The sequence below is a fragment of the Myotis yumanensis genome, unplaced genomic scaffold, assembly GCF_028538775.1.
Source record: "Myotis yumanensis isolate MYYU_CA2020_CCGP unplaced genomic scaffold, mMyoYum1.0.hap1 SCAF_1, whole genome shotgun sequence".
NCBI classification, from domain to species: domain Eukaryota; kingdom Metazoa; phylum Chordata; class Mammalia; order Chiroptera; family Vespertilionidae; genus Myotis; species Myotis yumanensis.
In genome coordinates, this window is record NW_027223752.1 from 233,163,654 (window position 1) to 233,182,753 (window position 19,100).

General features: G+C 38.3%; 1 protein-coding gene across 7 annotated transcripts in view; it reads right to left on the bottom strand.

Annotated features, from left to right (window-relative positions):
* CPEB2 (cytoplasmic polyadenylation element binding protein 2) overlaps positions 1-19,100 on the bottom strand; it is a 67,978-nt gene that overhangs the window by 42,016 nt on the left and 6,862 nt on the right. For 5 of the 7 annotated variants that reach the window (XM_070399172.1, XM_070399170.1, XM_070399169.1 and 2 more), the window contains one exon: positions 10,738-10,828. The exons of 1 other annotated variant lie outside the window; for it this stretch is intronic. In XM_070399172.1, coding sequence (XP_070255273.1) covers positions 10,738-10,828 — 91 coding nt within the window. Of the gene's footprint in view, positions 1-10,737; positions 10,829-11,399; positions 12,358-19,100 lie in introns of those variants that run through there. One more of the 7 variants, XM_070399186.1, reaches the window with a different exon arrangement.

The following is a 19,100-nucleotide window of genomic DNA, read 5'->3' on the forward strand; positions in this document are numbered from 1 at the left end:
ACTGTATGTACATCAAACTTCCAATCATCATTTTTGTCTTTTCTTTAAATGTGAATAGCAAAGAATCATAAGATATTTGATGAAAGCCTTCAGCATGAGCAAAAAACCCCCTAAAAACCAAAAAATCAAAAAAAACAAAAAAAAACAAAAAATAGAACAGAGGAACTTAAAAGAAAAATAAATAATACAAGGAACTGGAAAAATAACCTTCCAACACTATAATATAGTATTTATAGATAGACTCTCCAATGAATAAGGTAAAAGAAGAATAATGAGAAAGTCCTAAGAATATTTTTAAAGAGGATCTTAAAAGGTCAGAGAAAAATTTTAACTGAAAAAAAAAATTATAGAAGGACTGAAAAATAAGACATGAGGAATTCACTCCAAAAGCAAAACAACAAAAGGAAAAGCAACAGAAAACAGAAAATCTGATGATGAGAACAGGAAGTTTAGAGTTGAAGAACAGGAATTACATAAAGAGGTAATATAAAAAATAGAAGGAAAAAATTATCACAGAAATACCAAAATTTTTAAGAACAGAAGGAAATTAATGTCTGAATTAAAGGTTGACCACAATGTGCATCAGAGGAAATAAAACAAAGAAATGAAAGGAAGAAAGACAGGCAGGCAGAGCCTTCTACCCCCACCTCCCTCCAAACACACACTGAAAGACCCATATAGTAAATGTATATAAAATTTCAGAACCACAGGCATGAAAACACCCTGAAATAGCTTCCAGAATGAAAAGCAAAATATTCAAAAACACAAAACAAACAACCACCATCCAGTGGACAGGTTTCAGATGGTATTATAGTAACTCTGAATATAATGAAGATTTGTTCCTCCAGAGTACATAAGACTTTTTTTTTTTAAGTTTCTGTTCTTACTACAAAAATAGTATTTATTCATTAAAGGAAATCTAAAAAATGATAGAAAAAAAGTTAAAATTATAATTCTACAGTTCCACAAAGTAAAATAACCATGTTTGATATTTTTGGTATTTACTTTTCTAATCTTTTCTTTTCCTATTTTTGATTAAGATATTCTCAGTATTCAAATCTGCCTTCCCTCCAACCTACTTAACTTAAAAAATGAGTTAAAAATATATGTACATAGGCTAAAAAGTTATATAGTGCCATATGGCTTATATAACAAAAAATAGAAATCTTCTCCCTCATTCTGTACTTGTGATTACCATTCATTAGAGATAGCTACCTGCAACTTTTTTTTAACTGATTCTTCATGTCATTATCTGTAAGTAATATGCTTCTGCTTTCTGTTTCCTACATTTTAGGTATTATCTATTAACTGTCTAATTTGACTTACCTATCCCCTAACACTTTCTCTGCTTTTTCCTCTCAAAATGATTATAGAACTGTTTTTGTTTAAATTAGGAGTCATGCTACTATGATAATGCAAATAACATTCATAGATGAACCATATATGTTTTATACTATAACACAGCGATTTTCAACTGATATGCTGCAAGAATTTTTAAAACATGAAATACCTGACTATTATTTAGTCAGGGGCACTGGCCTCTTTTCCCTTAGATAAAAAAATAAAAAATAAAAAATAAATGACAACTGTCAACACAATAGCCGTCTACTGTGAATGAATCAAAATTATACCTAGTCTTTGTCAGATCAGCAAAAAATATATTTCTTGGTGTGTGTATAATTTTATTAACTAGTTTATGTGTGCCATGAGATGAAAAAAGTTGAAAATCGCTGCTATAACATATTATTTTTCATGTAACTGTTTTTCCTGGAATTAATCATTGTTTCTTGTTATGTACTTGTCACTAATTTGTCCCAAAATTTAGTAGAACTCAAACTTCTCTCTATACATGGAAAACCATCAAATAATTATCTAGATGGAGTTTTTTTCTGCCATCAAAGGCATGCTTTTTGTAGTTCTCTATAACTGTCATTCTGATAAACATGCTCTCAAAGTTGAGAAGCTCTATCCAGCTCAAAAGTTCATAAGTCTAAAATGTAAGTTCTCACACAGAGACTTTCAGATATTCATACAAGTTATTTTGTGATTTTGTGATTCAAAATGGTAAGTTCAGGTGAAGAGAATCAGAAGAAGAAGAAAAGTATAAAGAAAGAGGCAAAACTATTTGGTATTATCCCAAAATTTAGTAACTTAGAGAAGTATTCCTTGTTTTCTCAAGGGTTATTTTTGTCAAAACTATGAAGGCATTCTTACTTCAGGAGCCTTGGAAATAGGTGTTGAACAGTGAAGTAATAAGAATGTAGCTAGATATAAAAAAAACACACAGTCAATAAAAAGTTTTAAAAGTATCCACTTCTGAACATTTGTTGGCATAAAATCATGCTTTAAATTATTTTTCCTGAATTCCTTTTAATTGTTCAGGGAACACTGGTAATGGCATTGTGACTTGCCAAGACAGATCCTCCCAAGAACTGTTATATAAAATGCATTTCATCCTATAATGTTCAGTCAACTCTTACGAGCTAAAATTAAATTTTTTTGTTTGCCCTTATACTTTGAGCAAGGGGTAAGCAATTTTTGGTAAAAATGCTTACACAGTAAGACCTTTTTACAAATTGCTGAGGGCAGGAAGAGAAGAGCGCTTAACAATAATCACTGTCTTGTTCTTTTGTTTAAAGTAGAGTGAACTGACCCATACATACATAAAAGATGCCAGATTATTTAATATAGGTATGCAAAACAAAACTGCAAAGTCACTAAACTGCACTTGGCAAAGCATGATTTACTTTGACCATTAAAAGAATCCATACTTATTTCTTTGAAAAGGAAAATGTTTGCCACGAACACCAACAGTTATCAGAAAATGGGATGTTAATGGTAAGAAACCCCTGCAGAATAAACAGGTTGGTCAGTGCCACTCATACTAAGGAAAACACAAAGCAGTGTGTTCGTGTTCACAATCCAGAGCCCAACACGGCACACACTCCGCAGGGCAGGCTGGGCAGCGTGACACCCCATCACGCCAGGCTCCCCTAAGGGAGCTGTGCCAGGACTAGTCCGCTTTCAGTTCCTCAAGTGACAAGCTCCTCCATACTTCTGGTCCCTGCATCTAGTTAGCACTTTCCCTCAATATTTTTCACCTTTGTACTGCTTAGGGCTTCAGGTCTCAGATTCCTTTACTTCACATCTAAATTAGGTACCCTCTTCTCTCCACTTATTACCTCCCTAAGCACCTTATAATCTTACTCCATAGTATCCTTGACACTCTGTAAAACTATATGTATGTAACTATATATTACATCTGTATGTTATATTATGTTGGCATATTACGTTTACATATTATATATATATACATCTGCATATATACATATATATATATGCATATTATACATCTAACTATAAGGTTTCTCTTTCCCCAATAGGCTATACATTCCACAAGAATGAAGTTCATGTCTGTTTCACATAACATGTATAGCCAGAGTCTTGGACACTGCCTGGCACAAAAGCAGGCACACTTAGTGGTTGCCATCACTTCACATCCATAGAGCCCCTACAAGATATGTTTAAATTAGGAGTCATGCTACTGTGATAATGCAAGTAACACCTTACCCAACTGATATGCTAAACTATAAAAATATTAACATTAAACAATGGAAGTTCCCTATTGACCAGTGATAAACACTGGGAAGGGGGAAAATAGAAATAAGCTGTATAAAGCATTTTGGGCTTAAGTGGGGATGAGAGGGTCCTTCTGTCAGTACAATCAGTCAGTTTTTAGCCAGGCCAATAATCTGCCACTGAAGTTCTTTGGATTCCAGAGATCTGCTTGACTGCTATTCTTTCTATCGTCACTAACTCTTACCTTGAGTAGTTTATGCCTTTTCTTTTAGAAAAGAATTGAATACAACTTCCCAGTTTTCCCCTCCACCTCTGTGGAAGCCAGCATCCATGATGGCCTGCAGTGGCCCCTACCTCCTGGTCTTCACCTCTCCTGAGCAGCAGACCTTTCCCCAGTTGAGCAGGACTAGTAGGATATCATGGATGATGGCGTGAGACTTCTAAAACTAGGTCATGGAAGACACTGGGGCATTCCCCTTGAGATTTACCATTCTCTCTGGGGGAATCAAGCAACTACACTGTGAGAACACTCAGCAGTCCAGTCAGAGGTCCTTGTGGTGATGAACTGAGCTCTCTTTCCAACAGCCATGAGTGAGTAATCCTGGAAAAGGATCCTCCTGCCCCAGTCAACCCTTCAGATGACTGCAGCCTCAGCCAGCATCTTGACTGCTACCTCATGAGATCCTCAGCCAGAACTGACAAGCTAAACTGCTCCTGAATTCTAACCCACAACAATTGTGAGATAAGTGCTTATTGTTGTTTTAAGCTGCTAAATTTAGGGATAATTTGTTATGCAGCAGTAGATAACTAATATCATTCAAGCACAAAAGCAGTAGATAACTCATCACTCAAGCACAAACATTTTTCAAGAAACGTTCACCATTAATATAAAGGGAAACAAGAAATTCATTGAAATTTTTTAACCCAGAACTCCCTTCTCCTTTTTTATTAGATCCCATAAGGCAGACAAAGTAACTGTCTGGTTATATGAAAACCCTTTTAAAGGATAAAGTAAGATTCATTCTATTTTTTGGAAAAAAGAATTGCCCGTGTCAAACAGAAGAAAGAAATTTCTGAAAGGGAGGAGCAGATGAGATATAAGAAATGGGGCAGAGGTGAAGTGCTGCCCTAAAGATCAGGCATGGGGAAAAAGGGAAAACAAATCAAATCCAAGAACTGGATTTGTCACAACCTTGCCTTAGCAGATTTTATTGAAATCAAGCCTCCCCTACACCCCACAAAAAACACACAACACCCATGAAATGATCAGAGTTCGGGGAGGAAGATATCTATCTATCTATATAAAAGGTAATATGCAAATTGACCACATAGCAGAATGACCAGTCAGCTATGACATGTACTGACCACCAGGGGGCAGATGCTCAACGCAGGAGCTGCCCGCAGCCTGCCAGCCAACCTCTACATCCCTCCCCGCCACCAGCAGGTTCCAACAGCCCAATGGGGAACAGGGATCCAGGGGTGGGGTGGGTGGCAGCAGAGGCGGGCAGCGCTGGGGCCCCAATCGCCCTGCCAGTTGCCCCCCCCACAGAGGGTGACCGACAGCGGAGGCAGCGGGGGTACAGGGCCAGCTGCCGGCAACAGGGGAAGATCGGCCCTGACTGCAGGCCAGGCCTAGGGACCCAACCTGGGTATGAATTTCATGCTCTAGGCCTCTAGTATAATATGATACCAGAAGCTAGTAGAGTATACCTATTCTGGTGAGAAAAGCAAGAAAAAATTTCAAGTGCCAGCACTTGGGTATCAAATTTGTTTATTAGGTATATGATGGCAATTTACAGAAGTGCTAGTCTTACTTCTCTATTCTATGTACAGAAGGTTTCTCAATTTTTTTTGTCTTTTTATTCCCTTTCATAATAAATGTGGAACATAAAATACTCCAATTAAAAACAGATTTGATTGCTAAAGGTAGTGGTGAGCATGTTTTGCCCATTTACATGGTCAGAGATAATTTTTCTAACAAAAGAATTTTGAATTTACTTGAGATTTTTTAAAAAATATATTTTATTGATTTTTTTTACAGAGAGGAAGGGAGAGGGATAGAGAGTTAGAAACATCCATGAGAGAGAAACATCCATCAGCTGCCTCCTGCACACCCCCTACTGGGGATGTGCCTGCAACCAAGGTACATACCCTTGACCGGAATCAAACCTGGGACTCTTCAGTCCACAGGCCGACACTCTAGCCACTGAGCCAAACTGGTCAGGGCTACTTGAGATTTTTTATTTATTAAATTCAACTTAGCCTTGCACTGCTTCCATGTGCTTTTTCAGTCTTTCTAGGTTCCCCTCCACTTTCATCATAACACAGACTAGAGAACAAGAAAGTCTGAGATAATTAATAGTGCAGCAGACTGTTTTCTCTGAACTTCTTCAAAAAGCCTTTTTAAATAAGACAGGGAAACAACAATAAAAAACATTTCATTATCCTTTGGTAATAATTAATGTTGGCTTTATATTGTATTAATTTCCAAGAGTTTTCTTTCTAGATAGTCAAGGGAATAGAAATTCTTCATAATCAGAAGTTACTGGATTCTATTATTAAACAGTAGATCCAAGACAAATGCTACTGGAACTGTCAACATAACAGTGAAAAATAACAAGACCCCCAATACTGTACAAAGATTTAAAAAATTATGCTAAATTTTGGTTAAAGCAAAGAAAATACCCACTCAGAACAAAGTATAATTGTCTCTATTCATTTAAGAGGAGAATTACCATTGCCACATGTTGTCAACAATCACTAATGATTCCTTGAGCTTCTCAAGCTCCTTACTAATAAAGAAAGTAGAAAAACCAGAAACCCCTTTACAAGCAAAATCCAGAAACAAAACAAAAATGTTTAGATATCTAGTATTGTCAAGTCAGCCCTGAGCATGCTTCCTCCTCCTTCCCCCCGCCCGCCCCGCCCCCTCCCCCCCACCCTTGCTGCCAACACTGAAGTCTAGAGTTTTAAGGTTAAAATTTGTAAGGGAATTCTTACTTGGCTTTATAGAATTAAAAACATGAAGAGCTTGCAAAGTAACTCATGGTTTTGATTCAATGAGAGATCCTGAGGCAAACCAACCAGTTAAGCTGCTACTGAATTCTTGAGTCACAGAAACCACATAAAGTAATAAATGCTTATTGTTGTCTTAGCTGCTAAGTTTTGGGATAGATACTTTATTGTGCAGCAATAGATAACTAATATTTCTCATCACTCAATCTCACAGTTTGCTAGTTTTCACCAATAATATAAAAAGCAATGAGATATAAAGAAATGTAAATTAATTTATTAAAGACAAATGAAAACAAAAGTGTTAATGAAATTCTTCAGATACAGCTAGTTAACAATAAGGCTGATTATTTTCCCTCATTTGCACCAACTTTTTGAAAACCTGTTCTATACCTCAGAGAAGCTACTATAAATATCCCCTTTCAAAACCCAATGATATGAAGTAGAAGAAAAATAAGGAAGTAAACCTAGGAAAATTCTAGGTTGGAATCACTGCAAATTGTGAATGAAAGTACTCTTAAGAAATTAAAAAAAAAAGGAGAAACCAAGATGGCGGCATAGGTAAACACCAGAGTTTGCTGCCTCAAACAACTACTTCAAAAATACAACTAAAAGACGGAGCGGTTATCATCCAGAATCACAGGAAGGCTCGCTGAGTGGAAATTCTACAACTAGAAGGAAAGAGAAAAGCATACCGAGACTCAGAGGAGGCGCAGTGTGGAAGTAAAATACTAAGGTGCGGAGTGCATGCGGAGCAGGCTGGCGGTTGAGGGCGCGGTTGTCGTTTTCAATTGGGAGGGAGTCTCAGGCTCTGAGCTCCAGTTCCGGGCGAGTCTCTAGGGACCCAGACTCATAAGGGAGAAGCAGGACTGTCTGGCAGCGGTCCGAATCCGAGGGCAGCTTTCTCTCCGAGGGGCTTGCAGCGATTACCGGGACACTGAGAAGCAAAGCCTCTGAGGGCAAGACTGAGAGCAGCCATAACTGCTGGCCTCGCCCTGTTGATCCCGTGGGCCCCGCCCCGTCCAAGCCCTGCAGGGAGGCTTTTGCTGGATAGCCGCAGGCAAAGGCTAGATTAGCACCTCCCTAGAGATCCAGGAGCCAGGAAGCCCAGAGGTCAGAGTGGGACCATCCAGTTTGCAGCTCCCTGGAAACATAAAGGACACACTCAGGGGGCAGACTCAGTGAGCACCAAAGCCCCATTGAAGCAAGTCTTGCCCCAGAGGGGTGTCTCCAGCACAGAAGTTCTCCCACTGCAGACACAGCTGATTCTCACAGCCAATTGGCCTGGAGGTCAATTCCTCCCAGTGATAACTACAACAATCAAGGCTTAACTACAACAAGACTGTGCACAAAGACCACAAGGGGGTGCACCAAGAGTGTCCTCCTCAGGTAATTGGGGAGGCTGAACCACTGGGCCCTAGAGGACACTCAGCACAGAAAACCACTTTTTCAACACAGGGAAGCATAAAAAATGCCGAGACAAAGAAACAGGACACAATCGAAAGAAATGGAGGAAAGCAAACTGCTGGATATAGAATTCAAAACCACACTTTTAAGGTCTTTAAAGAACTGTCTAGAAGCCACCGATAAATATAGTGAGATCCTCAAGAAATCTAGTGAGACCCTCGATGTTGTGATAAAGAACCAACTAGAAATTAAGCATACACCGACTGAAATAAAGAATATTATACAGACTCCCAACAGCAGACCAGAGGATCACAAGAATCAAGTCAAAGATTTGAAATACGAAGAAGCAAAAAACACCCAACCGGAAAAGCAAAATGAAAAAAGAATCCAAAAATACGAGGATAATGTAAGGAGCCTCTGGGACAGCTTCAAGCGTACCAACATCCGAATTATAGGGATGCCAGAAGAAGAGAGAGAGCAAGATATTGAAAACCTATTTGAAGAAATAATGACAGAAAACTTCCCCTACCTGGTGAAAGAAATAGACTTCCAAGTCCAGGAAGCGCATAGAACCCCAAACAAAAGGAATCCAAAGAGGACCACACCAAGACACATCATAATTAAAATGCCAAGAGCAAAAGACAAAGAGAGTATCCTAAAAGCAGCAAGAGAAAGAAAGTCAGTTACCTACAAGGGAGTACCCATACGACTGTCAGCTGATTTCTCAACAGAAACTTTGCAGGCCAGAAGGGAGTGGCAAGAAATATTCAAAGTGATGAACAGCAAGAACCTACAACCAAGATTACTTTATCCAGCAAAGCTATCATTCAGAATTGAAGGTCAGATAAAGAGCTTCACAGATAAGGAAAAGCTAAAGGAGTTCATCACCACCAAACCAGTATTATATGAAATGCGGAAAGGTATCCTTTAAGAAGAGGAAGAAGAAAAAGGTAAAGATACAAATTATGAACAACAAATACACATCTATCAACAAGTGAATGTAAAAATCAAGTGAATAAATAATCTGATGAACAGTATGAACTGGTGATTATAACAGAATCAGGGACATAGAAAGGGAATGGACTGACTATTCTTGGGGGGGAAAGGGGTGCGGGGGATGCGGGAAGAGATTGGACAATAATCGTGGAAGAGGACAGTGGGTGAGGAGTGAGGGCGGAGGGAGGGGTGGGAACTGGGTGGAGGGGAGTTATGGTGGGAAAAAAGAGGAACCAATGTAATAATCTGAACAATAAAGATTTAATTTAAAAAAAAAAGAAATTAAAAAAAAAGTCTGTTTTTTATAGAATTCTAGAAACGTGACTGTACTATACACTTTTGTTTATTTTGTTTAAATACTAGAGGCCTGGTGCATGAAATTCATGCACAGAGGCAGGGGATTCCTCAGCCCGGCCTGCACCCTCTCCAATCAGGGACCCCTTGGGGGATGTCCCACTGCTGGTTTAATCCCTGTGGGATCAGGCCTGAACCGGCAGATGGACAGCCCTCTCACAATCCGGGACCGCTGGCTCCTAACCGCTCACCTGCCTGCCTGCCTGATCACCCCTAACCCCTCTACCTCTCTGCTTGATCACCCCTAACCCCTCTGCCTGCCTGCCTGATTGCCCCTAACTGCCTCTGCCTGTCGGACTGATTGCCCCTAACTTGCCCCCCTGCCGACCTAATCGACTCTAACTTGCTCCCCTGCCAGCCTGATCACTCCTTCCTTGCCCCCCTGCTGGCCTGATTGACCCTAACTTGCCCCCCTGCCAACCTGATCACCCTAACTTGTCCTCTGCCAGCCTGATCGACTCTAACTTGCTCCCCTAACAGCCTGATCGCTCCTACCCTGCCCCCCTGCTGGCCTGATCGACCCTAACTTGCCCCCCTGCCAGCCTAATAGCCCCTACTTGCCCCCTGCCAGCCTGATCACCCCTAACTTGCTCCCCTGTGGCCTGATCACCCCTAACCGCCTCTGCCTCGCCCCCGGCCTAATCCACAGTCTGGCCTCCCTCTGTGGGAGGCGACCTGGCGGATCAGGGGAGGGCGCCTCCTCCATTACCCCATTGCTGCTGCCACTGCCGGCCTGAGCCTGGGCCCTCCCAGCCACTGTGGTTTTGTCCGGAAGGATGTCCGGAAGATGTCCGCTGTAAGTAGCACATTACCCTTTTATTAGTTTAGATGTTTTTATTGATTTTAGAGGAAGGGGGAGGGAGTGGAGAGTGAGGGAGAGAGGGAAGGAGGGAGGGAGGAAAGGTGGGAAGGAGGGAGGGAAGGAGGGAAACATCAATGTTAGAGAAAAATCAATTGATTGCTGAACCTACAGCCTGAGCATGTGCCATAAGCAGGAATTGAACCCACTGTGACCTTTAGGTATATGGGACAACACTCAACGAACTGAACCACACCGGCCAGGGCTATACTATACACTTTTAGATCCATTCTTTATCTTCTGGTGGACTTCAGAGTATCTCTAAATGGTAGCTTTGTCTTAAAAATACAAGCCCAGAGAGGTGGGTTTATATTTCTCTCTATATAAATCAGCATAAATTGAAATAAGCTTCAAAGAAAAAAGTATGACATTTCACCAAGACAAGTTTCTTATTAATAGTTATCACAGAATGTTATAGGTGGCACAGGTGCTACTTAGTGCTGCTCGAGCTCTAAACTTCTTTCATATAAAAATGGTAAAATAATCAGACAAATTGGTAGATGTATAGGATTTTTTCAAAAGTCACCTACCCTTAAGAGGATCATGCTCTGCTCTCATAATATCAATAAGCGAATTTTCCAAAGAGTGCATATTCAAACTGTCATACATTCTACTTCGATCCTAGAAGAAAAAAAAAGACTCAATATAATCTATGCAATTTTTTCCAAAGTATTGATAACTATACTATCTTAATCTTCTTACATAAAATAGGACATCTGATTGATATACTATTACTAATGAGTCTGCATCACAAGAAAATATCAATAACTAAGGATCTTATAAACTACAATATTTCTTGTATAAAAGAACAATATATTTAATATATTTATCTGCAAAATCACATATCAAAAGCAATCTTATTTCACTGGCAGTATTAATTCAACACAGTAAAATAATTTCTATTGCTATCATTCTCAACTTATAAAGATGCTTGAAATGTGATACACACAGAGAGCATTTTTAGCTATTATTTAACTTCTAAACTTTTCTCATATATCTAGGAAGACTAGCACTTGAAAAAAAATGTTGGGGGAAAGGATTTAATTCAATTGCACCATACTTTAAACATCTATCAAACATTGTACATTATTTGACTTAGTCAGAATTTCACAGTAATGAATGCATAAACATATTATACACTAAAAATCAAAAGCATGAAATACCAGTATCAAAACAAAAACATATTTCCTACCTCATCAAGTCTCAGAACAAAGTCTTTTGTGTCATTAGAAGTCTTGTTTGCTGAATGTTAAATCCCCTCAACTTGCCTAGTAGATTTTTTAATGTTCATTAATGTATACAGTATTTTGCTCACTATAAAATCAATGTACTTGAACAAACATATATAGGGAACTACCATAGCAGGCTCTGCCCAGGCCCCCCAAATCACCCAGGAGATTTTTACCAAAATATATCATCTCTAACCTCCACCCATTTGTGTGTGTGTGTGTGTACATGAGCTTGTGCAAGCATATGAATATGTGGGAGAGGCAGGGCAGGCGATTTTTGACTCTTAAACCTGGGTCCATGAGCTTCAGGAAGGATCATGGAATATCTGTATATGCATGTACACACCCTTTTTTCCTGAAGAAAGGTTTATGTATTTCATTGGTTTTCCAAAGGGGTCTACAATCCAGAAGATTCAGAACCAGTCTTTTAGAAAGCTGAAGAAAAACATAAGAAGCTTTCCTGAGAATATGTTGATTTATTTACTCTACCTTGACATTTAAATTAGGGTTGTGAGCTTTATAAAGCTAGAGGACTGGAATCAGTATTGCAGATTAAACAAATTGCTGTCACGGAACTTAAAAGTAACACTAATGATGAAAAGGTTACTTACTAAAACAGAGGCTCTTATTCCAACTTTATTAGTGATGAACTATAACTTAACCCCTTATTTTTAGTTGGATTCCTCAAGTAGAACACACCCATCAGTAAGAGGAGTTCACTAAACAGTGACCTTGATTGGTGAGAGAGGCACAGAGAATTACTGAACTGTTACAGCAGTTCTCAAACTTGAGCATGCTTCAGAATAATCTGGATTGACTCCTGGGACCCATCTACAGAGTGTGATTCAATAGGTTGGGAGTGGCCCCTGGTGATACTGAGGCTGTAGACCTAGTAACCATACTTTAAGAAGCATTGAGCTTCTTGATATTAAATTACTAAATAAATCTCTTCAGGCTCCGTTCCACCTTCTAGAAAAGAAAATAACCATGTCAGACAAGATGATGCCTAAAATCATCTTTTAAAATAATAAAAGTAACAGAAAAGCAAGACTATCTATATATCTATATATATAAAAGCCTAAGTGACTGAACGACCAGTCAACCGGTCGCTATGACTTGCAATGACCACCATGGGACAGACACTCAATGCACAGGATCAGGCTCCCTCCTGTCTAGATTGGGCCTGCGGGGATTGGGCCGAAACCAACTATCTGACATCCCCCAAGGGGTCCTGGATTTCGAGAGGGCACAGGCCAGGGTAAGGGACCCCACTGGTGCACGACTCCATGCACCAGGCCTCTAGTAATAAATAAAACTGGAACAGAGAAGAGCACAGCCCTTCAGCAAATATAATTTTAGTAATCTATGCAAATATTTTCGTTTTCTATGCTTCCACTATACTTTGTTCATAACTAAAAACTGTCCTACCTTTCCCACTAACTTCAAAGTTAATCAGGGAGAGAGACCTTTTAATTATGGAACACAGCTAGCTCTCAAATGTTTGTTGAATACCACTTTTTCTCTACCATAAAAACTTAGTAAAATTGTTTACAGTGAGGTCTGTGAGGACAAAGACTGAATTTTGATATGGAAATTGAAAAAAACTAAATATAAAGCCTCTCAGAATCCTCCCCAGAAGAGGTACTCAAATGTTAATTAACTAAACTGAGACCAGCATCAGATTTTAATTTGGCCTGCTGTCATCTTGAATTTCTGACCACACAAAGGAAGATTATATGCTAATATATTCAAAGTTTTCAGATGTATTTAAAATAGATTTAAAAATATAAACTGTCAGGATAAAAACTTTATATAAGTGAAAAAAACCTCAGAAGGTATGCTATATCACATAGGTTCTAAGATACAGTACATTATAAATTCTTTATATTCTTTTTACCTTAAATTCTCACAAATAAAATATTATATAGTTCAGGGCTATCTTCTCAGGGTGTTTTTTTTTTAACAGAATCAGACTATGTCTCATCTTTAATCAACCTATGAACTTAATTAATGGTGACTATTAACACCACCTAAATGGTATTTCCCACACAACCTTTTTTTGTGGCCACCTTCTAACTCCATTTCAAGGAGTGTGATCCTCTCTTGCTTTAGAGCACAGTAAAATTTATGAGATAATTCTAAATATTTTTAATATTTTTTTATTAATTTCAGAGAGGAAGGTAGAGGGAGAGAGAGATAGAAACATCAATGATGAGAGGGAATCATTGATTGGCTGCCTCCTGCACACCCCCTACTGGGGATCGAGCTTGCAACCCGGGCATATACCCTTGACTGGAAATGAACCCGGGACCCTTCAGTCCGCAGGCCAACACTCTATCCACAAAGCCAAACAGGCTAGGGTGAAATAATTCTATATACACTGTCAGTGGCATGTGCAATATTTAGGGTCTGAAGGAGAAAGATATAGGTAAGCTATTCATAAGCATCAGTGTCCACTATACAATCAACTCTGACAAGTATTATACAAAAATGTGATATGTATTATTAATAGCTTTAGCTTTAATGCCTATATATCCAACTAAAATAGTGAGATGCCCACGTATAAGGTCTCTTATTTTCCTTCCCAGACAAGTCTTTCATCACAAAACAAAGTCCTACTTTAGAAAAGAAAAAAAAAAAAAACTGGCAAAACTATTTAAAAAGGATTAGCTTAATTAGCTTACTTTACTTTTGTTACTCATCAGCTGCTTCCCACATGATTTTTAAAACACCAAACACAAAATAGCCCTGAGCAGGCAAAGAGCTCATGACATCCCATGTTATTTAGATTTACATGTTCAAAAGTACAGACAATTTTATTAAATAGAATGAGGGAATCAAAATATGACTTCAGAAAAAAACAAAAGGCAGAAACAAGTCTGACTATAAAACAAACAGTATGCATCCTTATAAACTACAAATGTAAGAAAAATTTGTGATTACACAAACTGCCATTGGTTTAAAAAACTAAATTGCGCCCTGACCGGTTTGGCTCAGTGGATAGAGCGTCAGCCTGCGGACTCAAGGGTCCCAGGTTTAATTCCGGTCAAGGGCATGTACCTTGGTTGTGGACACATCCCCAGTAGGGAGTGTACAGGAAACAGCTGAATCAATGTTTCTCTCTCATTGATGTTTCTAACTCTCTATTCCTCTCCTTCTCCCTTACTCTCTGTAAAAAAATCAATAAAATATATTTAAAAAACAAACCCTAAATTGCAATCCTGAAACCATTTTAAAGTAACCATGAATATGTCAATGCTGACTAGCATAACTAGAAAATCAAAACAATGTAACTAACATTTATTACTACATTGACTAATTGAAAATGGCCAAGGTATTTAACATAAGTAGGAATCTCTATGAGGAAAGTTTACTCCAATCTATTTTAAATATGAAAACTATATGGTCAAGAATAAACTAACTGGGCTTTCAAAAAATTAGTAGTTTATGCTCTGCCGCTCTGCCTTACTACTAAGATTACAGAATCCCACAACAACAGGCAAAAATTAGAATGCGTTGGTGGGAAAACCAATAGTATTTTATATTCTAATATTTTATTGTTTTTTTGTAAACCAAGACACATTTGTCACAAAGACTTAGAGGAGTGACAATAAAATCCTAAAAAACTAAAAAACACAACATATCCCCAATCTTAAAAGGATGGCCTGAGAAAAAGATTATAAACACTGAAAAATAACGAGGAGAGTCAATGACATTACAACTAGTTGCCCTGCACAATCTGTGCGCCAGTAGGTCACTACTGCCCTCCTATAGCTCTCCGCCCACTGCCCCACCCTCCTGTAGGTCCCCCTGTCCCCCTCCCCCCCTCCCCACCCCCTCATAGTTTGCTGCCCACTGCCCCACCCTCCTGTAGGTCCCTCTGTCCCCCTCCCCCCTCCGCCCACTGTCCCCTCCTATAGCTCTCCACAGCCAGCTTGTACCTTGCTGGCCCTCCCTCCTGCTGATCCATGATCTGGTCCTGATACACTTGGTCGTTACTCCTCAGGGGTAATGGCTAATTAGCATATTCCTCTCTTATTATATAGGACTAGTACAAGAGGAATTCCAACTGAAAGGGAACTTTTATGGCATGTCATAGTTTTGCTTTGACATATTCAAAACCCTATGCTATTTCAAGTTAAGGAAGTGGTCAAGTAGAACCTTTCCCTCTTGACAATGAAGTATGCTTCCAAAGAAAAAGAGAATGGGTTATAAAAAAAAACCTATATCCTCATTTTTAAAGATATACCAGATGCTTGAGCATGTGTTCTTCCGTACAAGTAGAAAACTCAGCTTTTAAAAACTGTATTTTTTAGCTTAGTTCTCCAGTTTTAAAATAAAATAGCAAAGTTGTGCTAATATTTTCCTCAATTTTAATATTAATTATCCACTCCTCATCACACACTGTTATTGCATGGTATTAGTAGTTTATGCTCTGCCGCTCTGCCTTACTACACAACCCAGCACTCTCATATTCTGTAGTTGTTCCAAACAGATACCCCCTCTCTTCATCCCACAGGACTTTCACGTTTCAATGGTCAAGAATATTATTACACTACCACATACATAACGAACATTCATTTCTTAAACTCTCTATTATTCTGATAATAAGAATGCTGTAACAGTGATTCTGATTTTTTTTTTAAAGACTCCAGATGGCCAAAGCTATTCTAGTACCTAAAAGGGTTAAAGAAAATGGAGAGGCAATAGAAAATATTGGTGTAAGAATATATCAAGTTGCTCTGGCTGGTTTGGCTCAGTGGATAGAGCGTTGGCCTGCGGACTGAAGGGTCCTAGGTTCAATTCCGGTCAAGGGCACATGCCTGGGTTGCAGGCTCGATCTCCAGTAGGGGGTGTGCAGGAGGCAGCCAATCAATGATTCTCTCTCATCATTGATGTTTCTATCTCCCCTCTCCCTTACTCTCTGAAATCAATAAAAATATATTTTTTAAAAAAAGAATATATCAAGTATAATTAAAGAACTGGACACAGGATAGAACACATAAAAAGAAAGTATCCATTTACCTATATTGTATGTGTAAGAGAGCCTGTTCTCTTTCATTTTCAGTAGGTGTTAAGGTTTGGTAACTACCAATGTCCCTAAAGCTCATCTAGTTTAACCACCACAATTTAAGAAATCCTTTATTAAATAAAAAATTGGACTTGGTCGAATACAGTACATTTTTGTGTGTGTGTAATGTGAATAAAGACTCTAAAGAATACATTTTTCTGAAAGATATGCCCACATTATCATTATAAGCTAAATTTTAAAGATTGGTGAAAAATACCTTCAATTACTCAAGGTGGTTCATGTGACATGCTCAAAAGCTGCAGGGAGAACTTCCATAAGAACAAAAATCTAGAGTTGAATATACTGATAATCGCTCTGCTAGAGGACATGGCAACACACATCTTATAGGCTTCATGGGCTATATTACAGTTTTAAAGGCCTAATGTTGTTTTGTTTACAGAGAACTGGTGGGCCATATAAAAACTTGTAATAACCTCAGCTACTAGTATATTTACTCTTTGATTTAAAATATTCAAGTGTTAATGAATAAACATATTGCAACCTTAATATCTAAAGGAAATTCAAACTCATACAACTTAACAAAAGAAAGATAAACAACCCAAACAAAAAAATGGGCAATGGACCTAAATAGATACTTTTTGAAAGAGGACATACAGAAAGCCAAGAGACATATGAAAACATGCTCAAAGTCACTAATCATCTGAGAGATGAAAATCAAAATGACAATGCAGTACCATCTCACACCTGTCAGAATGACTATCATCAACAAATCAACAAATGACAAGTGCTGGCGAGGATGTGGAAAAAAAGGAACCCTCGTGCACTGCTAGTGGGAATGCAGACTGGTGCAGCCAGTGTGGACATCAGTATGGAGTTTCCTCAAAAAGTTAAAAATGGAACTGCCATTTGACCCAGTGATCCCACTTCTAGGAATATATCCCAAGAAACTAAAAATACCAATCAGAAAGGATATATGCACCCCTATGTTCATAGCAGCACAATTTACAATAGCTAAGATTTGGAAACAGCCTAAGTGCCCATCAGCAGATGAGTAGATTAGAAAACTGTGGTACATCTACACAATGGAATACTATGCTGCAGTAAAAAAGAAGGAATTCTTACCATTTGCAACAGCATGGATGGAACTGGAGAGCATTATGCTAAGTGAAATAAGCCAGTCAGAGAAAGATAAATATCACATTTATCTCACTCATTTGTGGAAGATAATGAACAACATAAACTGATAAACAAAAACAGATCCAGAGACAGAGAAGCATCAATCAGACCATCAAACCTCAGAGGGAAGGTAGGGGAGGGGAGGGGTAAGGGGTAGAGATCAACCAAAGGACTTGTATGCATGTATAATAAGCCTAAGCAATGGACACAGACACCAGGGGGGTGAGGGCATGAGTGGGGGAGTGGAGGAGTAATAGGGAGGATAAGGACACATATGTAATACCTTAATCAATAAAGAAAAAAAATAAAGGAAATATTAAGGTAATTTAGAATTCACACTTTTGAATATGATTTCTTGCAAGGGTAACTAGGTAACAGAGTTTTAAAGAAAAGTAATTCTTAGCCTTAACATTTTAACAGAAATATATAATATTCATTTTAAAGTCAGAAATATGCAGAAGAATTTATATTTGTTTTTTAAAAGTTTTTAATTTGAACCTTTTCCATAAAAATTGATTATTTAAAATAAGGTCATACCAACCCGAAAAATTTTACATACATCTGAAACAAAATCAACCTACAAAACTATTTCTTTCCCATTTACTGAATTCAATTATAGGTAAGGCCTGAAGTAGTAACAATTAAGACTTCAATTCTAGAATTTAGTATTTTTTAGGCCTAATCAATTTGATACTAAAGGAAATAAAAACTTAAATGTTTTAAAATAATGTATTTTTAACTAAAATTTTAGTATTAAAATGTTGTAGATGATGCAAAAAGATTAGAGATGAAAATAATCTCTCCAGATATTTCAGTACTTAAGTATTTTCTGTAATTTTAACTTTGCCAAATAGTGAGGAACTACACCACAGTTTAAGATACCAATTGTAGTTTGTAGCTGCTGCTATATTTTTAAGAAGCTCAACTTCAAATACCTCAACCTTTTATGGTAGAAACACAGAACAAATTTTGTATAAGTACCCTTGGGGTACTAAAAGGTGACAACAACGTTGGAAAGTTATACACTACACTCCTATGGCTTGGGACCAATACCCATCCCTTCAACCCCAATAAACCAAGGCCCTTGGATTCTAAAAATAAGGGGGAGGGATAGGTAGCAGGGTCCAGGGAGGAGGGAGAAAAAGAAATGGCCAAAAGAGACCAGAGGATGTGTAAGAACTAAAAAGGTCTTACATGACCTACTTCAAGGTCCTCTCTAATAATGACCCAAATAGGTGAAGGCCCATGAACTGACGTACAATGTCATAAAGATTGTGAAAGGCAGAGGAAGATGACTCAGGTTTCAAACCTCCTTCTAGTTTAGTACATTTTTCACTATCTCTTTGTTTTCATTGCTGTTTCAACTTATAACATCATACCTCTTGGTCAAGAGTCCACAGGGAATGCCAATATCTCAGCAATTTACAACAACAAAAAATCCTTACCAAAATGAATT